This window comes from Salvelinus fontinalis, chromosome 31 (assembly GCF_029448725.1).
Source record: "Salvelinus fontinalis isolate EN_2023a chromosome 31, ASM2944872v1, whole genome shotgun sequence".
Taxonomy (NCBI): domain Eukaryota; kingdom Metazoa; phylum Chordata; class Actinopteri; order Salmoniformes; family Salmonidae; genus Salvelinus; species Salvelinus fontinalis.
This window is the reverse complement of record NC_074695.1, coordinates 32,737,958-32,761,523: the sequence shown is the minus strand read 5'-3', so window position 1 is coordinate 32,761,523 and position 23,566 is coordinate 32,737,958. Positions and strand designations below refer to the sequence as shown.

General features: G+C 46.2%; 2 protein-coding genes across 12 annotated transcripts in view; both read right to left on the bottom strand.

Moving 5' to 3' along the window:
* Positions 1-4,257, bottom strand: part of usp19 (ubiquitin specific peptidase 19) — a 37,277-nt gene extending 33,020 nt beyond the window's left edge. For 7 of the 11 annotated variants that reach the window (XM_055892258.1, XM_055892260.1, XM_055892262.1 and 4 more), the window contains exons 1-2: positions 3,893-4,256; positions 753-1,053 (exon numbers count right to left, since the gene is read on the bottom strand). In XM_055892258.1, coding sequence (XP_055748233.1) covers positions 753-909 — 157 coding nt within the window. In that variant the 5' untranslated portion in view covers positions 910-1,053; positions 3,893-4,256. Of the gene's footprint in view, positions 1-752; positions 1,054-3,892 lie in introns of all 11 variants that reach the window. The other 4 variants (XM_055892266.1, XM_055892263.1, XM_055892259.1 and 1 more) reach the window with 3 other exon arrangements.
* A 406-nt stretch (positions 4,258-4,663) lies between these two features.
* lamb2 (laminin, beta 2 (laminin S)) overlaps positions 4,664-23,566 on the bottom strand; it is a 54,770-nt gene continuing 35,867 nt past the window's right edge. The window contains exons 11-34 of the mRNA XM_055892256.1: positions 23,237-23,416; positions 22,925-23,037; positions 22,273-22,352; positions 22,040-22,175; positions 21,756-21,914; positions 16,482-16,609; positions 16,196-16,331; positions 14,000-14,192; positions 13,758-13,901; positions 13,270-13,501; positions 13,001-13,170; positions 10,923-11,147; positions 10,568-10,785; positions 10,249-10,345; positions 8,550-8,922; positions 8,214-8,398; positions 7,807-8,048; positions 7,472-7,675; positions 7,173-7,317; positions 6,777-6,984; positions 6,092-6,233; positions 5,824-6,000; positions 5,572-5,731; positions 4,664-5,314 (exon numbers count right to left, since the gene is read on the bottom strand). Of these exons, the coding sequence (XP_055748231.1) occupies positions 5,178-5,314; positions 5,572-5,731; positions 5,824-6,000; positions 6,092-6,233; positions 6,777-6,984; positions 7,173-7,317; positions 7,472-7,675; positions 7,807-8,048; positions 8,214-8,398; positions 8,550-8,922; positions 10,249-10,345; positions 10,568-10,785; positions 10,923-11,147; positions 13,001-13,170; positions 13,270-13,501; positions 13,758-13,901; positions 14,000-14,192; positions 16,196-16,331; positions 16,482-16,609; positions 21,756-21,914; positions 22,040-22,175; positions 22,273-22,352; positions 22,925-23,037; positions 23,237-23,416 (4,184 nt within the window). The 3' untranslated portion in view covers positions 4,664-5,177. The remainder of the gene's footprint in view (positions 5,315-5,571; positions 5,732-5,823; positions 6,001-6,091; positions 6,234-6,776; positions 6,985-7,172; positions 7,318-7,471; positions 7,676-7,806; positions 8,049-8,213; positions 8,399-8,549; positions 8,923-10,248; positions 10,346-10,567; positions 10,786-10,922; positions 11,148-13,000; positions 13,171-13,269; positions 13,502-13,757; positions 13,902-13,999; positions 14,193-16,195; positions 16,332-16,481; positions 16,610-21,755; positions 21,915-22,039; positions 22,176-22,272; positions 22,353-22,924; positions 23,038-23,236; positions 23,417-23,566) is intronic.

Sequence of the window (23,566 nt, the reverse complement as noted above, 5' to 3'; positions counted from 1 at the left end):
ACCAATTTGGTCCCACGCTACAAGATTGCTTCGATCACGTGGACTGGGATATGTTCCGGATAGCTTCAGATAACAACAACTGATGTATACGCTGATTCGGTGAGCGAGTTTATTTGCAAGTGCATCGGTGATGTTGTACCCACGGTGACTATTAAAACCTTCCCCAACCAGAAACCGTGGACTGATGGCAGCATTCGCGCAAAACTGAGAGCGTTTTACTGCTTTTATGGGAAAAGTAATAATTCCTGCATTAGCACTTTTACCTCTTATTTTCACCTTTATTTAACTAGGCAAGTCAGTTATGAACAAATTCTTATTTCCAATGACGGCCTAGGAACAGTGGGTTAACTGCTTTGTTCAGGGGCAGAATGACAGATTTGTACCTCGTCAGCTCGGGGATTTGAACTTGCAACCTTCCGGTTATTAGTCCAACACTCTAACCACTAGGCTACCCTGGCGCCCGACAAAATATTAAGCATTATATTTTCTACATACTTTATATCTGGTTTTAGGCGTTTAAAATAAAAAATCCTTTAGAAAAGACAAACGGGGAACTAAGCAGTACTCCCCATAGATGACATAAAAGTAAACCTGAAGTACCCTTCAACACAACTAGTTATCCCCATTGTATAGTCAGGTTTTTGAATTGAGGCTCAACACAACAAATAGGCTTGCTCACAGTAAACACTGCACACGTTGCTAATAAAGCAACACCTCCTGCCTTACCACAACCAAAATATCTAATCTCCAACCTTTCTTGTGCTCTGCATTGTCCCCTGCTGCTGCTGCTGCTCGCTTTGCCTCCCTGCTCTCTTGGTTGGCCCTGTCCTTCTGCTTCTTCTTGCTGGTGCTGGCATCGGTGCTGCGCTGACCCCCATTCCGCCGGCCTGATTCAGTGCTGCTGGCCATCTTCAAGCACTTAGCGCGCACGGGACGCCCGTCGCCTGTGTCGCTGCTGCTGGGGTCTGGTTCTGAGGTGTGCCGCTTTCTGCCCGGTCCAGCTATCTTGGCGATGTAACAAGTTAGAACTCTCCCAAAACAGAATCAAGGGGCCTGAATAGAGTCAGGAGACCAACACAGTTATCAATGAGTGTTGCAGAGCAACATAAGAGTCATAAAAGTGTCATTTATGCAGTTGGGCCCCAAGTTCAGACCCCCTTTAAAAAGACATGTTCCGGTACTTTGGTGACTAGTAAGTATATTTTTTTTAAACCTCCTGATTTGGGATGGATGTGTCAATGCGTAGTTCATATATGCATAATCTATAAGCAGAATTACAGTCTTACCTCAATTAGCCACAGAATCCCTAGTTTAAAAGAGTGTTTTATGGAAGCAATGAGCCACCGTTTTCCCTACATTTACCCCCACGTGGGCCAGCCCACAAGCAATTCAAGTTTTAGCCCCTTGCCATTTGAGTGACAGCTAGCAAGATCCACACACAGTAGCACGAGATAGAAAGCAATGACGTGGTGCACATATCTGCATATTTGTGACGTAGTAGTACAGAGTTTCTAAACCCAGAAGTTCAACATCGCGAGACTTACGGGAACGCTTGCGAAACAAACGAAGCTGAGGTTTGAGAAGTCAATGAGAAAAGTGCAAAAATCTTCCTTAGTTGTTAATTTTCTAAAAAGTTAAAAGGCACAACCTAGATTCAAGCCAATGTCTTAAGTAGTTGAACATGTTATTACTCCAAATGTGTTAAAGTTAAACCTTTTTATTTTTGTCACAAACAACTTTGTATTGAAGGAGTGCCTTTGATTTGACAGCCTGCACATCAAACCAAATTTTGTTGGTCACATACACAGTACAGCGCGAGACGACCATTAGACTCAATGACGCATTTCTGCACAAGAGCTTAGGTAACCAATGTCGCCATGACATTGTCTACAAGTGTGATCGTGAATTTCTATTGGAGAAGCAATTTCTGCCCATCTTCAATAGTTGGCCATTTTCACAGACCCCTTTTGGCTCGTGGGCACTACTTTCAGAACTACTGGCTAAAAAGTATACAAAAGTACCAGATAATATCTTTAAGTTGAATGCAGTAACTGTAGCTAAGTCACTCTGGAGATGAGCTCCTGCTAAATTACTTAAATGTAAATGAAGTGTAAAATGAACCCTCACCCCTTTCAGATTAAACTATTTAATTCCAAACATTTCCTGTATATTGATCAGATTGCATTATCGCTGCATCCATTATTTTATTTAACTAGGCAAGTCAATTAAGAACAAATTCTTATTTTCAATGACAGCCTACCAAGAGGCAAAACACCTCCTGTGGGGACAGAGGCTGGGAATAAAAATGTAAATGTGGGACAAAATACATCACACGCGAACAACACTACATAAAGAGAGACCTAAGACAACGCCACAACATGGCAGCATGGTACAAACATTGTTAGGCACAGACAAAAGCACAACGGGCAAAAAGATAGAGACAACAATACAACTGTCAGTAAAAGTGTCCATGATTGAGTCTTTGAATGTAGAAATGGAGATAAAACGGTAAATTTTTAGTGTTTTTTGCAGCTCGTTCCAGTCGCTATCTGAAGCGAACTGAAAAGAGGAGTGCAACTGGGATGTGTGCGCTTTGGGGACCTTAACAGAATGTGACTGGCAGAACGAGTGCTGTATGTGATGGATGAGGGCATTCGTAGGTATCTCAGAGGGGAGTGAGGCCTAAGAGGGTTTTATAAATAAGCATCAACCAGTGGGACTTCCGCCAGGTATACAGATATAGAGGAGTATAGAGTGCAATGACGAGTCCTATAAGGTGCATTGGTAGAAAATCCGATGGCCCGAATGGTAAAGAACATCTCTCATGCATAGTCACTTTAATAACTTTACCTAGATATTTACGCAACTAACCAGTGCCCATGCACATTGTACCGGTGCCCCCTGTATATAGCCTCGCTATTGTTATTTTACTGCTGTTCTTTAATTATTTGTAACTTTTTTTCCTTCTGATTCTTATTTTATTTTTTTACTGAATTTTTGGTTAGGGCTTGTAAGTAAGCATTTCACTATATGGCTACTACACCTGTTGTATTTGGCGCATGTGACATAACATTTGATTTCATTTGATCTATAAATTATGTCTCCGTAATCTAGCATGGGTAAAATTAATCAGGATTAGTTAGTATTATCTAGCTACTAGAAAGCTAAACCGATTGGTGGTGGCTGTCTAATTTACCTACAAATTAAACACCCCAACAATGTGATATTGACTGCTGAATCTAGCTAACGTTAAATATCTTGAACGTTTTGCCTTGGCTGTTGCAACCTGGATTGTTAGCGTTAGTCAAATGTGGCTAGTAAATATCTACATTTTTGGTACAATGCTGGCTAACTACAATATCTTTAAGTAACTAGTTATAATATTTAACTTTACAAATTGCATTTGGCTATAGCTAGCTTCCTAGTTAACGTTACACATTGATGTACATTTCTGCCACAGCCTCTTTATCCTCAATGTAATGGCGTCATGTTGCTGCGGCAAGTCAGCTAGCTACTGTACCTACATCACGTTCGCTATCTAGCATACTAAAATAAGTTACTTGGCTGTCAATGATCATTGGCAAATCAAGTTGTTCAATAATCAGACAATTCAACATTAAAATGTGAACATGTGATTTCTCATGTCATTAATGACAGGAATAGCTAAATTGCCAATGTAACGTGAGTCGGCTAACGACGTTACTAGCCAACGTAGCTAGTTAACGTTACTCAACTAACAGTTTAACGTTAGCTAAGCAAACAACAGTTAGCTATCTTTAGTTTGTTAGCCAGCTCAAGTTCGTTATGTTGACAAGCTAGACAAACAATGCATATTGACAATATCACCTCATGCCTTGTTATAATAAAATAGCAATTGTGGCGGACTACTTACAAAACGTGTATAATTTGGAGTATGGTCTCCGGGTCTTTGGGCACAATGCCGGCGAGTCCGTAACGTTACTTCTTCAGTCCTCGCTAAGCTTAATGAAACAGCCGCGGGCCTCTGCTCATCCCTGCTTGCATTCGAAACCCCGTACTCCGGTGTTTCTCGAATATTCGCGTTATCCAGGACCCATTTCTTATATATACCGGATATATAAAGCAAATAAATGTGACGTATATGACAACAAATCTATCAATCGCGTCAACCTACTTTACCGGCCCCCGCGGAATGACTCGCACTTTGTTTAGGAACAAAAACAGTACAAACCGAAATCCACTCTGAAGACTAGCCACTTCCTGAAGGCAGCACTGTAGCTACCAAACCCTCACCATGTGATCAAGGTTTTCTTGGTTGGTTGTACAGGCGGTAATGCAAGCAGGGCATGCGATTTCTAACGCATTATTCTTCTTCTTCTACTATCATGGCGGTCCGCAAACAATCGTTTAAATGCATTTCGCCGTAACACAGGATTATTATAGGGAGGTTATTATAAGGGGATATTTAATAGGACATGACATTTGTTGAGATCTTCTCCTCAGGAGATCCATACCTCTCTCCCCACCATGCAATGTATGTTTATTATGTGCAACGATGGTGTTCCGGTGTTATAGTCACACAATTTCAGTTTCTCGAATGGAGGGTGGAAATGTTTTTTCAATGTCTATTTTCAGGTAACCCCAAAACAGTTCTGTCCATTACAAAAAAAAAGAATACAAACCATTTAATGTAAGTAGGGTTTAATGAGCACATTCATCCATCATTGATCCAGGAGAGATATCAGAAACTATGTCAGAGTGACCTTTCAGCCAGTGGGTAGGGTACACAACTTTTATTCATTTTTTTTGTTTATCCAGAACAATGTATTCATACGTAATTTTTGGGGCATTCTTTATATTATGAATGTGGCAGTGTTTTAGGGGATGATCTGAGTTTTGGGCCAAATATCATGTGCAAATGTCTGTATTTTGCATGTACACGTTGACACATTTTAATTGAAATGTCATGTGGAGGCACTTCTATCCTTCAGTTGAAAGTCACACAGTAATACACAATGTGTCCACACAATGTTATATTAGTTGTGTGAAATCTCACAATCAAAAAGGCACGGTTACACAGTGTAGTCGGACAGGCACCTCCATGGCGAGGTGCATAGTGTACAGGCTCAGCAGTGTGAAACAGTAGTAGTTTCATATAGTGTCTGTCAGTGTTGGTTTGACCAGCCAGGTCCTGGCTGTTACTGACAGGTGTTGTAGATCTGGATCTGTTTGTTGATGTTGTTGAGGATAGCCTTCATCTTGTCTTCTAGGCCGTCCAACTGCTGGGCTTTGCCCTCCAACGTTTTCTGGTTCTCTTCATAGTCTTTCTCTAGCTCTGTGGATATAAAGTATATCAAGTTTAGATTTTAATGTTTCATCTTAGAATAACCAGGACTGGCTGACAGACCTACATTTTGGTATCTGGTCGAAGTACACCACAATCAGACAAATTCAGACAATACAGTGACACTTTTTAACCACAAGAGGGCAATGTTGCCTTCGCTATTCTCCAAGGTTAGCGTGTGAAAATCAAAAGTAATGCTGCTTTAAAACAAAGGCGGCCCAGTTCCCTCAAGGGTCCCTCCTACACACCTGCTAGTCTCTGGAGCTTGTTCTGGGCGTCCTTCAGTAGCTCTTTGGCCTCATCTCTTAGGCGCTCTGCTTTCTTCTTCGCCTCCTGGACGGTCTTGGCTTTCGTGTCCACCAACTCCTGCACTGTGTGATACTTATCCATCAGCTCGCCATCTAAAATCTGAGAGAAAGAAGACTGCATAATCAGTAACAGACACGGTATTACAGTCACAAATATACACAAACAAACAACACACACACACACACACACACCTGCTTGGCCTCATTGGCTTTGTCCCGTGCCATAGTGGCTGTCTCCTCAGCTCGAGCTGCTGCCACGCTGTTGTGGGCACGTTTGAGCTTCAGAGCATTAATCTCCCGACCTAGGTTGCCCATGCGGTCCATGGCATCATTCAGGTCATGTTCACTGCTGGAGGTCTCAGACTCAATCTAAAAGCAGGGAAAACATCAGGAATGTATTATCTTTTGATCCCTTCATCACAACAAACTGCATGCAGATGGTGTCCACACACTTGAGTACCTGTGCTAGTCGAGCCTCCGTTTCACCAATGTCAGCCCGAGCCCGCTGTATGGCCTTCTCTGCTGCGGCCTGGGCCTTCTTAGCATCCTCAAGTGCCTGTTTTACCGTCTCTGCTGTGGATTTCACCCCCTCTGCCCGATTCCTACATAACGGAAACACATGTCAGAATCAGGAGCGTCTTGCTCTGCTGAACCATTTCCTTTGACTTGACACGGCTATAATCTACACAGTGTACAAAACATTAAGAACACATTCCTAAGATTGAGTTGCACCCCGCCCCTTTTGCCCCCAGAACAGCACAATTTGTCGGGACATGGACTTTATAAAGTGTCAAAAGCATTTCACAGGGATGTTGGGCCATGTTGGGTGGTGGACCATTCTTGATACACACGTGGAACCGTTGCAGTTGCAGCACTTACTACCGTACCCTGTTCAAAGGCAATTAAATCTTTTGTCTTGCCCATTCACTCTCTGAATGACACACATACACAATCCATGTCTCAATTGTCTCAAGGTTTAAAAATCCTTCTTTAACCTGTCTCCTCCCCTTCATCTACACTGATTGAAGTGGATTTAACAAGTGACATCAATAAGGGATCATAGCTTTCACCTGGTCAGTCTATGTCATGGAAATGTTTTGTACCTTCAGTGTATAACCCTCTACATACAAGCCACACACACACACCTGGCCTTCTTGGCCTCCCGCAGCAGCTGCTCTGCTTTGCGCACATCGTCCTGTGTCTGTTGCAGAATGGCGTCTACGTTGGAGAGGCTTCGGACCCGGTCCTTGATCTCCTCTGCCAGGTGTCTGATCTGCTGTGGTGAGGCTGGGATGGACAGCTCCAGGACACGGTTGGCAACCGTCTCAATGCTGTCTGGATCAGCACCCTCCTCTGCAAGGAGATGGATATTCAGATCAGCACAGATATTTTTTATGTTGATTGGGAAGTTAACACTTAGTGATGATGCTGATCATGATGATGATCCTGAGGTTAAGATAAATTGCTTTTATGGTCCCCTGTAGACAAGGAACTTACTGTTCCTCGAACATCTGAATTGTCTATCACTTTAGCCAACTCACGCATGAGGAAGTCCCGGATCTGCTTGATGAGGTCTCGCAGGTCATTGTTGGAGCGCTCCACCTTGTTCTTGGTGTTGGTGGCCTTGTCCAGAGCTGCCTGGGCTTTACTCTTCGCCTCCTCTGCCTTGGTCTTGGCATCTGCGACCTGAGAAGCCATCAGAATCAGGGATAACTGTTATCAAGTACCCTCATGCTGTAGGTCATACAGTTGTATGCATTAGTGGCATGCTGCAATAGATTTTGCAGGTCTCCATTGCTGTCAAGACAGTGTTGGTTTAGGTACACTTAGTGTAACTGACCTTGTGGAAGAGCTCCTCTACCTCCCCCATGGCTTTGTTCAGCTCCTTCTCTGCGTGCTTGGACCTCTCCAGGGCGTTATCTGCCATCGCTACGGCACCGTTGCAGTTCAGGCCTCCGCAGTGCCTGTTCCCCTCATCGTCACGGCAACCTGCTCCTCCGCAAAGGCTCTCTGCACAGGGGGCATCGCCAGGGGTCCCACAGACCTGATCAAAGGGTGTGGGGGTGGAACATGTATCAGATTACTACATTTGTTTATAACTTTGCCTGAACTCTTCTTCTGGTCTTGTGCTGTTTAAGGGGTTTAATCCAATCAGACAGATGATGCATGCTTCACCTTCTCATTGATCTTCTTCATGTCCAGGGTCTGAGCCTTGGCATTGAGGTCCCCCAGGGTTCGCTTGTTGGCAGCGTTCTTACGGTTGAAGTCATCTTTCTTGGCAGAGATGAGGCGTTCTGTCTTGCGGCGTGTGTCTGCTGATTGGCTAACAGTGCTGGGCGTGGTGATGGTTGACTGGTTGGCTCGCCGCTCTGCATCACGGGACTTGTTATAGGAGCTGCGGATGCTGTCATATGCACCTGGAGGAAAGAGAGTGCCAAATAATAATAAGAACACATTTAATACTTCATTTAACTAATATTTTTTAAGTATTTCTACAAAAAAACATTAACAACATCAGTCATTAGGACATTATGTATCCCAGAAACCCTATGTTGGAAGGGGGAAACGAAGTCTCTGCTCACCCAGGAAGTTGGAGTTCTTGAGGATGTCTAGTTGACGGTGTAGCTGATCTGAGGTCAGGTTTAGTTGTTTGGCCTCTCTCTCCAGAGCACTGAGCTCATTACTGGCCTCAACGTTGCTGTTCTGCACACTGGTCAGGTCTCCCTCCAGATGATTCAGTGTGTCTGTTGTCTCACCTATCTGAGACCTGCAGGAGAAAGGGACAGGAAATTACAGTTAAACTCCAAAACTGAAGGAGAGGCATATTTATGGTGAATCTTTATGCAGATTGAAAGACTATCTATGTATGTGTATTGTTATGTACAGTATAATACAGTGTCTGTGTGTATGCCTTGTACCTGAGGTCTTCAATGAGCTCCATCAGGCTGCTGACTGCCTCTGCGGTGGTGTTGCGGGTGTTGACGATGCCCTGGGCCTGTGCCAGCTTCTTCTCCAGGTCTCTGAAGGCCTTCTCATAGGCTCCAGTCAGGCCCGTGGTCTGGATCTCTTGAGCCCGCTCCGACAGGGTCTTGGTTCGGACAGCCAGATCCTGCACCACCCGGTCCCAGTCCCCAAAGCACTGATGGCAGGGCTGGCAGTTAGGGAACTGGCCTGAGAAGCCCCGGGCACACTGGTCACAACGCACGCCCGACACCCCCTGCTGACACACACAGTGGCCTGACTTCTGGTCACACTGGGATGTCTCTATGCCCCGGGGGTCACAGTCACAGACTGAGAGAGATAGAGAGAGAGAAAGTGAGGGATTGTTAGCATACAATGCATTCGGAAAGTATTCAGACCCCTTGACTTTTCCACATTTTGTTACGTTACAGCCTTATTCTAAAATTGATTAAATAAAACATTTTCCTCACCATTCTACACACAATACCCCATAATGGCAAAGCGAAAACAGGTTTTGCAAATGTATTTAAAAAATGAAAATAATAATACTTATGTAAATAAGGTATTCATACTCTTTGCTATGAGACTCGAAATTGAGCTCAGGTGCATCCTGTTTTCATTGGTCATCCTTAAAATTGGAGTCCACCTGTGGTAAATTCAATTGATTGGACATAATTTGGAAAGGCACACACCTATCTATTTAAGGTCCCACAGTTGACAGTGCAGGTCAGAGCAAAAACCAAGCCATGAGGTTGAAGGAATTGTCCGTAGAGCTCCGGGACAGGATTGTGTCGAGGCATAGACTTGGGGGAAGGGTAACAAAAAATGTCTGCAGCATTGAAGGTCCCCAAGAACACAGTGGCCTCCATCATTCTTAAATTGAAGAAGCTTGGAACCACCAAGACTCTTCCTAGAGCTGGCCGCCCAGACAAGGAGTCAGGGGAGAAGAGCTTTGGTCATGGAGGTGACCAAGAACCCGATGGTCACTCTGATAGAGCTCCAGAGTTCCTCTGTGGAGATGGCAGAACCTTCAAGAAGGACAACCATCTCTGCAGCACTTCACCAATCACGCCTTTATGGTAGAGTGGCCAGACAGAAGCCACTCCTCAGTAAAAGGCATATGACAGCCCAAGAAGACTCAAGGCTGTAATCGCTGCCAAAGCTGCCTCAACAAAGTACTGAATACTTATGTAAATGTGATATGTCCCGTTTTTATTTTGAATAGATTTGCACAAATGTCTAAAAACCTGATTTTGCTTTGTCATTATGGAGTATTGTGTGTATAGATTGATGTGGGGGAAAAAACAATTGAACACATTTTAGAATAAGGCTGTAACATAACAAATGTGAAAAAAAGTAATGGGGTCTGAATACTTTCCAAATGCACTGTATGTCTGCTGCTGATATTGATGCCACACTTATAACACATTCCATGACTCATGAATAACACCTTCCATGACTCATGAATAACACCTTCCATGACTCATGAATAACACGTTCCGTGACTCATGAATAACATGTTCCGTGACTCATAAATAACATGTTCCATGACTCATAAATAACATGTTCCATGACTCATAAATAACATGTTCCATGACTCATGAATAACATGTTCCATGACTTATGAATAACATGTTCCATGATGTTAAAGCTGACCTCTGCACTGGATCCTGGGGTCTCCCCAGTAGTTCTCTTGGCAGTCTGTGCAGGTCTTTCCACCGAATCCATCACGACACTGACACTTTCCAGTGAACTGGGGCACAGGGAGGTCAAACATGAGCATGAGGTCACAGAAGAGGTCTGTCTCAGAAAGCACTGTCGTAATGCATTTCGCTACACTATAATCATTTCGCTATACTTTCATCATTTCGCTGCACTCACAATAACATCTGCTAACCATGTGTATGTGACCAATAAAATTAGATTTGATAATGGAACCACACACACACACACACACACACACACACACACACACCTCGTTGCAGGCCGAGTTGACAGCGTTGTTGGGGTCACAGCCGCAGGCCTCACAGCCCCGCCCACTAGCCAGGTTCCAGTAGTTGGGCTTACAGTGGTCACATGTCAGGCCGATGGTGTTGGGTAAACACTGGCACTGCCCCGTGGCACGCTGGCAGACACACTCATCCCGCGCTGTACACTGGGTATGCTCTGTGCCCAGGAAGCTACAGGTGCACTCTGGGGAAGCATACAGAAGAAAATAGATTGAACCTTTACTAGGGTGCACGACACATACAGTTTCAATGCAACATTCCTAAAATGAATGGTTCTTAAGTTTTCTGGTGTGTGACGAGGATGTGTCAACAGAGACTCACTTCTGCAGTTGCGTCGCGAGGCGTCTCCATAGTAACCGCTCTTGCACACACCACAGTCCGGTCCCTCTGTGTTGTAGAGACACTTCTCACACTCTCCTGTCCGCCGGTCACACGCATCCAGATCTGACATGTCAATGTTATTACTGCACCTGCACGGCTGGCACCGCCCACCTGAGTGGGAGGGGTTACCGTAGTAACCAGGGGCGCACTCCTCACACCGGGAACCTGTGACCAATAGGAAAAAAGGTTAAGGGAGAAGGTGTGACATTTTTGAAAAGAAAGAGTAGTTAAGTGGAATGTCTCATGTTGAGATTGAGATATTTATTGGCTGGGTGATGGAGAAAAATGACTTGATATTTCCAAGTATTTCCAAACTGTTTTCCAGTGGATTTAAGTGAGACGGTTACAGCGTGACAGCTTCTGCAGACAGAGAGTCATGTGCTGTGTGTGATACCTACCTCAGTGACTATCAGTAAAGTAGTTATCAGAATGTTACTCAAACTGTACACATCATGTTATAAACTTAATTCGTTTTGATATTTTATCATTGTGCAACGCTATTATATCTTGGGTTAAAAGGGAGTTGGTTACCCAGGAGATTAACAGTGATTAGTGAGGATCTCTGTGATCACACTGTTGCAATGTGGATTATGTTCAGTCTTTCGGCAGACATCGTGAACAATTAGCTTTTCTCACAAATAGCCCATATCTTCTTAAGATGTATTCAGAGGAAGGTAGACATACTTTCCATTTTTGAGTCCAGCTGACGGCTGCAAGGGGCAGAGTATGCTGGTGTGGGAGGGGGCTGACTTTTGGGTCTGACAGACAACTTACAGCTGCTGGTCTTGTAGTCTCTCCAGCATACTCTTTCCCCTGCAGCCGTTAGCTGGGCAAAAAAAAATGGGAAGTACTGTATTCTAACCCATAGCAGAACAAAACATAGGATTTCCTCATTTAACGGACAAGATTTCCTCACTGATTGATAAAGGGGCATTGTGATACTATTATTTTGTGTTTAGGGGATTCATTGTATCTTTGTTTCTTTGGGGGGGTTTTGTCTTTGTTTCTTTGTGTCTTTGAGGAGCAAACTAAATATATTGAATAAAAGGATATGACACATAGAAAGGGGCTGTTGATGGTAAGTAGGTTTACACATCATATTGAGCTCATTGCAGCAAAGCTGTCTAAAGCAGAGTAAGCAGAATGCTTGTTTGTCTTTCTGTCACAGGCTCACAGTGCATGTGAATGTACAATAGGTTGGCGTAATCTCACAGCTTCAGCTTGTCTACTATGACTGATATACCTGTTACTGTCTTTTGTGTCTGCAACAGAGGCAGAGAATCAAAAGGCAAAATGCAGCGTGGCAGAGATTCTGTTGTTTTCAGCTGGTTGACTGTCTGGCTGCTTAGTGCCTGTGTAAGCCAGCAGGAGTAACAAGCACTGACTGTATGTGCCCAGTATAACATTATAGTTGTTATACACAGGAGACACTGTAGAAGATGACCCAGACTCAGTGTCGGCCATCCAACTCAAACACAGTTATTTGTGTTATACAATCAGTCAAAACTGATTCTTGGTCAGTTCTTGGGAGCTCCATCTACTCTGAGGCAGGATTGCACTGTGGCACAGCACCATAGATGGGTGGGGTGCTGAAGCCATGCAGGTGGCAGGGGGGGTTGGTAAGAAGGGTGGGGGGGGGTCACCATCATCACTACTCACGCTTGAAAGAACCCTCGGAGCGCTTAACCATCCCCCCTGTGCCAAGTTGGGTAAGGGAGGAAACAACACACGTTATCGTTCCACATTTTTCCTGGTAGGATAAACGTTCTACAAGAGAAGTGTCTTCTCTCCCACCATGGCGAATCACTTAGAATATCACACCATGGACATTTCCCTGAGTTAAATCACACTAACAGATCCTCTTTCACAGTACATCATCAACCCTAGGAAGCATCTGCTCATTCATGCAGACATGATCAAACTGTTCTTCGTCCGCTTGCCTGGCTGAAGAAGAGGAGGAAGAACAGTAAGGAGAGAGAGAAGACACCTCAATGGAGAAATGGAGGTGTGGGTTGTACCTGTGTATCCTTGGTTACAGTTGCAGACCACCTGTCTGTTGCGGTTGTCCTGGTAACAGGAGGCAGCGAAGTGGCGTCCGCTGTTTGGGCCATCTGGGCAAGGGCAGGGCCGACATTGGTTACCCATACCTGTGCCCAACTCTGGGTTGCCGTAGTAACCGTTGGCACACCTTGAAATACAGCAATAGCAGTATGCTTGTCAATAACAGTACATTGACTACCTTAATTCTTTTTCAAGATTCCCCACTGTCCCCGTGGTGAATCGTAACCTGTCACATTTGTCCCCTCCAGTGTTGTCCCTGCAGTTGAGACAGGCTCCGGTCCTCTGGTGGCACTCCTCAGCATGACCATTACACAGGCATCGCTTACAGTTGGGGAAGCCCCAGTGTCCTGCCTGGCAGCCATCGCACCGCTGGCCAAACGCACCCGGGCGGCACGGGCACTGCCCAGTCAACTGGTCACAGGACCGAGTGACCGCACCTTCCAGATTGCACTCACATGCTAGAGAGAGAGGGAGGGAGGGAGAGAGAGAGAGAGAGAGAGAGATTTATTGGAAAGTATAAATCAAGAGAGGAGTGGGTCAGTAGGTAATGAGGCAGCAGGGGGCGCCACCAGTACAGCTGTTCACAAAAGTGGGATAGACAGACTGTACAGTCCAATGCACCTTTGCAGAATAAACTATTTGTGTACCCGACAGGATAACACCAGGAGTTTGGCCCTTACTCTTTGTGCGGTTGACTGGGATTACGACACTAACCTTTACATCCTGCAGGTCCAAAGCCGTACGTCCCAGGAGCACACTGGTCACAGCGAAGTCCAATCACGTTTGGCCTACAGCGACACTGACCTCCGTGCGTGTCACACACTGAGCTGACTGAGCCCTGGGGGTCACACTGACAAGCTGTGAAGAAGAAAGACGTGATGAAAACGTCTAAAATAATTACCAGGCATCCTTGATGATAGCAGATCGTGATTATGTGTACCCCTGGAATGACTTACGCAGGGCTCCATGGTTAATGATGGCTGACATGCTGGTGATGAGCTTGGCACAGACGTTGCTGATCTGGGGGCGTGTCACGCTCTTGGCCCCCTCGTGGCAGCGGTAGCGTTCGTAGCTCTGCTTCCTAGCGATGGAGGCAGGGTCACCGCCAATGAACATCTCCAGGGAGGAGTAACGAGGGATCAGGGAGATCTGGAGAGGAAGCAAGGAGGAGTATTAGCTGGATTGCATAAGAAGAACACAATTAGCCAGAGAGAGAGGGAGAGAGATAAAGAGAGAGATGTGCAGACAAGCATCATTTGTTGAGTAAGTTCCTTTAAATTTCATATAATTTACTTTGTAATTGTTGCCCTTTTTTAATTGATAGTTACAATCTTGTCTCATCACTGCAACTCCACAACGGGCTAGTGAGAGGCGAAGGTCAAGTCATGTGTCCTCCGAGACATGACCCGCCAAGCCGCACTGCTTCTTAAAAACTTCTTATGGCTGCAAGGCAAAGTGTTGAGTAGCCAGTGAAATCGTGCCCATTTCAAACGGCCTCCTACTCAAATCTTGCTCGTACAATATGAATATTATTATTCTTTTTGGATAGAAAACACTTTCTAGTTTCTAAAACAGTTGGAATTATTTCTCTGAGTGAAACAGAAGTCTTTCTGCAGCACTTTTCCTGACCAGGAAGTGAAATGTCAGAAATCAATGCTCTTTTCAACTTGATGCCTATACATGGTCTTGACACTTAGGAGTCTACTTACACTCTATACGCCTTCCTATTGGTGTAAAGAGGATGCCAGAGAAGAAATTTTTGTGCTCATCTTGTTCTGTGGTGGGAAAAAAACTATTTCTTTGACGTGACCGTCCACTTCCGGTACTCTGAAGGAAGTGGGATTGACTTCTGTTTTGCCTTCGTAACGAACGGCTAACATCTCCGGCTCGAATTTTTTTTGATACATGTGACCATATCATCGTAATGTATGTTTTTTCAATATAGTTTAATCAGATTATTGAAACTTTATTCCGGAGTTTTGCCGTGTTCCGTCCTCTGACTGTGTTTACGTTGGAGAAATTTGTGCCACTCGGCTAGTGCCAATGCTAATTGAAGAGGGAAATTTGCCATTCTGAATCGAAACAACGACTCATCTGGACAGAGGACACCTTCTTCAACATTCTGATGAAAGATCAGCAAAAGTAAGACCCATTTTATGATGTTATTTCATATATCTGTCGTGCATGTGAACTGGCCGTGGGCGCCCAATTGTGTCTGTCTATTGTAGCTACGCTAATATAGCGATACATTTTGTTTTCGCTGTAAAACATTTAATAAATCGGAAATATTGTTTGGAATCACAAGATGCCTGTCTTTCAATTGCTGCAGACTATGTATTTTTCAGAAATGTTTTATGATGAGTAATTAGCTATTTGACGTTGGTGTCTGTAAATATTATGGCTGCTTTCGGTGCAATTTCGGATTGTAGCTGAAATGTAAACTATGGTTTATACATGAAATATGCAAATTTTTCTAACAAAACATATGCTATACAATAAATATGTTATCAGACTGTCATCTGATGAAATTGTTTCTTGGTTAGTGGCTATTTATATCTTTATTTGGTCGAATTTGTGATAGCACCTGATGGAGTAAGAAACTGATGGAGTTAGAAAAGTTGTGTCTTTTGCTAACGTGGTTAGCAAATAGATTTACATATTTTGTCTTCCCTGTAAAACATTTTAAAAATCGGACATGTTGGCTTGATTCACAAGATGTGCACCTTTCATCTGGTGTCTTGGACTTGTTAATGTGTGAAAGTTAAATATCAAAAAATATATATCTTTTGAATTTCGCGCCCTGCACTTTGAGCTGGATGTTGTCATAAGTGTACCGGTGTCGGGCTGCCCCCCTAACACACTGCTCACTTAACCCGGAAGCTAGCTGCACCAATGTGTCAGAGGAAAAAACTTTAAACTGACAACCGTAAGTCAGCTTGCAGGCGCCCGGGCCGCCACAAGGACTCGCTAGAGCACGATGAGCCAAGGAAAGCCCCCCCAGCCAAACCTTCCCCTAACCCAGACAACAGTGGGCCAATTGTGTGTCGCCCTATAGGCTCCCAGTCACGGCCAGCTGTGACACAGCCGGGATCGAACCCCCGGCTGTTGTGGTGCCTTAGACCGCTGCACCATTCGGGAGTCTTGATACTCACAGAGTCCACTAGAATGTTGGCAGCGGTTGTACCAAGAATGAGAATACTGTTCCCATCCAGATAGCGACTGAACTCAAAGCGAAGAGTGTAGCTCACTCCTCTCTCCATGCATATAGGTGGAGGCAGCACGACAAACCTGCAGCAAACACACACACCACACACAGGAAAATACTAACTTTTAGGAAAAGCAAAATCCACCATGTAGTAACGCAAGTGTATCACTGTCACCTGAGCCAGACACAAGGGCACTGTATATTGAATGGTGAGGTGTGTGTGAGTTTCTCACCTGGATCCTGCAGGCAGGGACACAGTGAGCATGTCGTCTGCAGGGATGGTGTTTCCACATGGGCTGCTGGTGGGAATGGGCCCTGGCCGAATGATCGTCACACGGACCTCCCCCCAGTCCCGTGGCATCTTACACAACACACACACCACAATAACAGTCATATGTACACACTGTACTGTGCACATCCAGAAAACAGAGGGGAGTGTGTGTGTGTGTGTGTGTGTGTGTGTGTGTGTGTGTGTGTGTGTGTGTGTGTGTGTGTGTGTGTGTGTGTGTGTGTGTGTGTGTGTGTGTGTGTGTGTGTGTGTGTGTGTGTGTGTGTGTACAGTTGAAGTCGGAAGTTTACATACACTTGGGTTGGAGTCATTAAAACTCGTTTTTCAACCACTCCACAAATTTTTCCAGCCAAGACCCCAGAAAACAATTGTAGACCTCCACAAGTTTGGTTCATCCTTGGGAGCAATTTCCAAACGCCTGAAGGTACCACGTTCATCTGTACAAACAATAGTACGCAAGTATAAACACCATGGGACCACGCAGCCATCATACTGCTCGGGAAGGAGACGCGTTCTGTCTCCTAGAGATGAACGTACCTTGGTGCGAAAGTGCAAATCAATCCCATAACAACAGCAAAGGACCTTGTGAAGATGCTGGAGGAAACAGGTACAAAAGTATCTATATCCTGTCACGCCCTGACCTTAGAGAGACTTTTTATTTCTCTATTTGGTTAGGTCAGGGTGTGATTAGGGTGGCCATTCTAGTTTTTCATTTTCTATGTTGGCCTGGTATGGTTCCCAATCAGAGGCAGCTGTCTATCGTTGTCTCTGATTGGGGATCATATTTAGGCAGCCTTTTCCCACCTGTTGTTTGTGGGATCTTGTTTTTTGTGTAGCTGCCTGTGAGCAGCCCAGAACGTCACGTTTTGTTTTTCTTCTGTTGTGTTTGGTGAGTTTATTAAACATGTGGAATTCTACGCACGCTGCGCCTTGGTTCAATCATTATGACGATTGTGACATATTCACAGTAAAACAAGTCCTATATCGACATAACCTGAAAGGCCGCTCAGCAAGGAAGAAGCCACTGCTCCAAAACTGCCATAAAAAAAGCCAGACTACGGTTTGCAACTGCACATGGGGACAAAGATCGTACTTTTTGGAGAAATGTCCTCTGGTCTGATGAAACAAAAGTACAACTGTTTGGCCATAATGACCATCGTTATGTTTGCATTTGTTATGTTTGTGTCACGTTCCTGACCTATTTATGTTAGTTTGTTATGTGTGTTAGTTGGTCAGGACGTGAGGTTGGGTGGGCATTCTATGTTTTCTGTTTCTGTGTTGGTTTTGGGTTGCCTGGTATGGCTCTTAATTAGAGGCAGGTGTTTGGCGTTCCTCTAATTAAGAGTCATATTTAGGTAGGCGTTGTCACAGTGTTCGTTGTGGGTGATTGTCTTCCGTGTCTGTGTAATTGTTTGCACCATACGGGACTGTTACGGTTTGTTCGGTTTGTGTAGTCTAATTGTCCTATTCGTGCGTTCTTCTTGTTTTATGTGAGTTCGTCGTATAGGTCTGTTTACACCGTTTGTTGTTTTTGTTAGTTTAGTCACTTTCGTGTTTTGTTAAATAAATTATGTCGTTAAACTCCACTGCGCCTTGGTTCGATCACTACTCCTCCTTTTTGGTAGAAGAGGAGGAGGACCGCCGTTACAGAATCACCCACCAATCCAGAGCCAAGCAGCGGAGTAAACGGAGTAAGGGAAAGGAAAAGAAGGAGGAATGGACTTGGGACGATATATTGGACGGGAAAGGTTGCTACACATGGGAGGAGATCCTGGCTGGTAGGGATCGCCTCCCATGGGAACAGCTGGAGGCACTGAGGAGAGCAGAGGCTACCGGAGAGAGGAACCGGAGTTATGAGGGAACGCGTCTGGCACGGAAGCCCAAAAAGCCAGTGAGTAACACCCAAAAATTTCTTGGGGGGGGCTAAGAGGTAGTGGGCCAAGGGCAGGTAGGAGACCTGCGCCCACTTCCCAGGCTTACCGTGGAGAGCGGGAGTACGGGCAGGCGCCGTGTTACGCAGTAGAGCGCACGGTGTCTCCTGTACGAGTGCATAGCCCAGTGCGGGTTATTCCACCTCCCCGCACTGGTAGGGCTAGATTGGGTATTGAGCCAGGTGTCATGAGGCCGGCTCAACGCGTCTGGTCTCCAGTGCGTCTCCTCGGGCCGGCATACATGGCACCTGCCTTACGCATGGTTTCCCCGGTTCGCCTACATAGGCCGGTGCGGGTTATTCCACCTCCCCGCACTGGTCGGGCGACCGGGAGCATTCAACCAGGTAAGGTTGGGCAGGCTCAATGCTCAAGAGTGCCAGTACGCCTCCACGGTCCGGTATTTCCGGCGCCACCTCCCCGCCCCAGCCTAGTACCTACAGTGCCTACACTACGCACTAGGCTACCAGTGCGTCTCCTGAGCCCAGTTCCTCCTCCACGCACTCTCCCTGTAGTGCGTGTATCCAGTTCGGTGCCTCCAGTTCCGGCACCACGCACTAAGCCTCCTGTGCGTCTCCAGAGCCCTGTACACACTGTTTCTTCTCCCCCTACTAATCCTGATGTGCTTGTCCTCAGCCCGGTGTCACCAGTTCCGGCACCACGCACCAGGTATAGAGTGGGCTTTGAGAGTACAGTGTGCCCTGTCCCTGCTCCCCGCACTAGTATGAAGGTGCGTGTCCTTAGCCCGGTGCCTCCAGTTCCGGCACCACGCACCAGGTCTACAGTGCGCCTTATCCGGCCAGAGCCATCCGTCTCACCAGCGCCATCTGAGCCATCCGTCTCACCAGCGCCATCTGAGCCATCCGTCTCCCCAGCGCCATCTGAGCCATCCGTCTCCCCAGCGCCGTCTGAGCCATCCGTCTGCAATGAGCCTGCAAAGCCGCCCGTCTGCCATGAGCCTGCAAAGCCGCCCGTCTGCCATGAGCCTACAGAGCCGTCCGCCAGACAGGAGCCGCTAGAGCCGTCCGCCAGACAGGAGCCGCTAGAGCCGCCCGTCAGACAGGATCTGCCAGAGCCGCCAACCAGACAGGATCTGCCAGAGCCGCCAACCAGACAGGATCTGCCAGAGCCGCCAACTAGACAGGATCTGCCAGAGCCGCCAACCAGACAGGATCTGCCAGAGCCGCCAGCCAGCCATGAGCGTCGAGAGCCGTCAGCCTGCCATGAGCGTCGAGAGCCGTCAGCCAGCCATGAGCGTCGAGAGCCGTCAGCCTGCCATGATCGTCGAGAGCCGTCAGCCTGCCATGAGCGTCGAGACCCGTCAGCCTGCCATGAGCGTCGAGAGCCGTCAGCCTGCCATGAGCGTCGAGAGCCGTCAGCCTGTCATGAGCGTCGAGAGCCGTCAGCCAGCCATGAGCGTCGAGAGCCGTCAGCCTGCCATGAGCGTCCAGATTCGTCAGTCAGCCAGAAGCTGTCCTTCAGCCAGAAATGGCTATATACCCAGAACTGCCCCTCAGTCCAGAGCTGTCTCTCTGTCCGGAGCTGCCTTTCAGTCCGGAGTTGCCCCTCTATTATGATCTCCCTCTCTATCTTGATCTACCTCTTTATTCTTATCTATCCCTCTGTCTTGATTTATTCCTCTGTCCCGGTGCTGTCCCTGTCATGGATGTTACAAAGAGGATTTTGTGGGATATGGGTGGACATTTTTAGGGGTAGATGGAGGTTGGGATTGACTATGGTGGGGTGGGGACCTCGCCCGGAGCCTGAGCCACCACCGTGGTTAGATGCCCACCCAGACCCTCCCCTAGATTTTGTGCTGGTGCGCCCAGAGTTCGCACCTTATGGGGGGGGTTATGTCACGTTCCTGACCTATTTATGTTAGTTTGTTATGTGTGTTAGTTGGTCAGGACGTGAGGTTGGGTGGGCATTCTATGTTTTCTGTTTCTGTGTTGGTTTTGGGTTGCCTGGTATGGCTCTTAATTAGAGGCAGGTGTTTGGCGTTCCTCTAATTAAGAGTCATATTTAGGTAGGCGTTGTCACAGTGTTCGTTGTGGGTGATTGTCTTCCGTGTCTGTGTAATTGTTTGCACCATACGGGACTGTTACGGTTTGTTCGGTTTGTGTAGTCTAATTGTCCTATTCGTGCGTTCTTCTTGTTTTATGTGAGTTCGTCGTATAGGTCTGTCTACACCGTTTGTTGTTTTTGTTAGTTTAGTCACTTTCGTGTTTTGTTAAATAAATTATGTCGTTAAACTCCACTGCGCCTTGGTTCGATCACTACTCCTCCTTTTCGGTAGAAGAGGAGGAGGACCGCCGTTACAGTTTGGAGTAAAAAGGGGGAGGCTTGCAAGCCGAAGAACACCATCCCAACCGTGAAGCACGGGGGTGGCAGCATCATGTTGTGGGGGTGCTTTGCTGCAGGAGGGACTGGTGCACTTCACAAAATAGATGGCTTCATGAGGTAAGAAAATGATGTGGATATATTGAAGCAACATCTCAAGACATCAGTCAGGAAGTTAAAGCTTTGGTCTTCCAAATGGACAATGACCCCAAGCATACTTTCAAAGTTGTGGCAAAATGGCTTAAGGACAACATAGTCAAGGTATTAGAGTGGCCATCACAAAGCCTTGACCTCAATCATATAGAAAATTTGTGGGCAGAACTGAAAAAGCTTGTGCGAGCAAGGAGGCCTACAAACCTGAATCAGTTACACCAGCTCTGTCAGGAGGAATGGGCCAAAATTCACCCAACTGATTGTGGGAAGCTTGTGGAAGGCTACCTGAAAAGTTTGACCCAAGTTAAACAATTTAAAGGCAATGCTACCAAATACTAATTGAGTGTATGTAAACTTCTGACCCACTGGAATGTTATGAATGAAATAAAAGCTGATGATCCTAACTGACCTAAGACGGGGAATTTTCTTCCTTCCGAAAAGCATGCATCGTAACTTTTTTTATTTTCAATTTCTCTCGTTCACTTTCGCTTGTAAATGTCCACACTACTACTAGCTATGCTTGTATAACTTTATGAGCTGGATTCGCCTGTCTTTGCAATTAATTTATGTTCGTTTTCGCTCGTTAGCATTTTGCATCTACGTGACTTCGCTATTCGTCTTGTGCAAATTTTGTTAGCATTCTGGTAACAGAGGCCCAAGGGCTTTTCATGCGTTTTACCGCCCCCGTTTGTGCTATGCTGGTAACAGCGTAAATCACGGTATGAGAGAAGGACGGTATGACGATATGAACATCTGAATACCGCCCAAGCCTAGTATGTGTGTGACTAGGCACTAACCTGTGGCTCATAGCGGATGAGGAGGTCGTACTCCATAGAGTAGGGGATGTTGTTGATGGAGAACTCCAGGCTGCTGCCCTCTGGGACCTTGGCAAACCCAGTGCCAGTCCAGGTGGCAGGGCGCACAGGCTGGTGCTCCCTCTGTTCCACACTGCAGCCCTGGAGACAAACACAAATACCATCAAGCATTCACACAAAGTCAAACATAGACAGTACAAACAATGCAGGGTCCACCCAGCAAATAAGGGTCCACCCCAGTCTTATCCATAAGAAGTAGTAGTTACCTGTCCCAATATGGCCAGCTCAGCCTCATAGGTATAGTGGTCCAGAGCCATGAAGTACCACCCAGACTCCACCTGGGTACATTGACGGCCCATCATATGACTACGACAGCGGCACTGCCCATTCTCCATAGAGCAGCTGGGGAAGACACATAAGAAATCTATGCAGTAAGCATGTAACCCGTCGACAGCACCCCCAACCCAAAACATCTTCCCGCAGCCACATTGCCACTCACTGGTTATCTGTGGCTCCGCCCACATCACAGTCACAGTCTCTGCAGCCATTGAGGTCGTGACTCAGTGCCCAGTGTTCTGGCTGTGGGCAGACAGACAGACAGCTGTTAGCACCAGACAGATGACATTCCCGACTACATCAGCCAGGGTTACTGGACCGTTACATCATAGGTAACTACTCAGATACCTCAACCAGGTGTTCCTAGCTCCAAAATGAGATACTGTAGATACATGCTGCCTATCAAAGTACAGGCTGGTAGAGCTTAAGTTATGGGTGCAAAATAGTGGTTGTCTGTTCTTGACTTTAAAACAAGCCTTTATGCAGCTTATGAGAGTTTAGGATCCACTTAGTCCGGACTACAGCTGACCATTTTTAGCATGCTGTAACCTACACCAACCGGAGTGGCCTGACATCCCTGGGCTACATTTAGATATGAAACTCCAAGCAGGGCTTTACATTCCTGGGTATTGTTACTGGCACGGCAAGGAAGTTATGTGAGTGACAGGGGGATGTGAATGACTCAGAAACACCTATGACTCTTCGGGAGGGTGCATGTATGTATGTATGTACGTATGAATGAATGGAAAGAGAGAGAGAGAGAGAGAATCTCTGTGTGTTATGGTTCGAAGAGGGAGGCTCTCCTGGAGCCTTACCAGACACTGGTCACAGCTGCGTCCGGTGACCAGTCGCTTGCAGAAGCAGTCCCCGCTCACAGGGTCACATTTTGGGCTCTCTGACACAGTACCCCTGGGGTCACACTGGCAGACTGAGGGGGGCAGAGCAGGAATTATGGGGGCATGGGAACACAGAAATGTGGCACATGATTTTATTCAAAGCACTGAGAGAGATTAACAAAAGATTGCTCCAAAATCTCTAACATAACAACCACACAAAATGAGGGTCATTTGGATTACAATCAGTTCAATGTGTCAGAATGATTCATGATTGTGCTCCTCTCCACTCACGTTGGCAGCCGCGGAGGTTTGCTGCACTCAGGCCAAAGAAGCCAGACTTGCATTTGTCACAGCGATGCCCTTCCACGTGGTCCTTACAGCGGCACTGCCCAGCGATCATGCCCAGGGACGGCTCGTCATGCCCGTCACAGATGCCCCCGTTCAGGGAACCATCAGGATCACAGTCACAGGCTGGTAGAAGGAATACAACAAACATCCTATTAAACTTAACAACCATAACCATACAGTAGTACGTACTACCTAGAAAACGTGTACACACACTCACATCTGATGGACATAAAGTGGTACCAGGGTTTCAAACGTGAAAAGAACCTGTACACG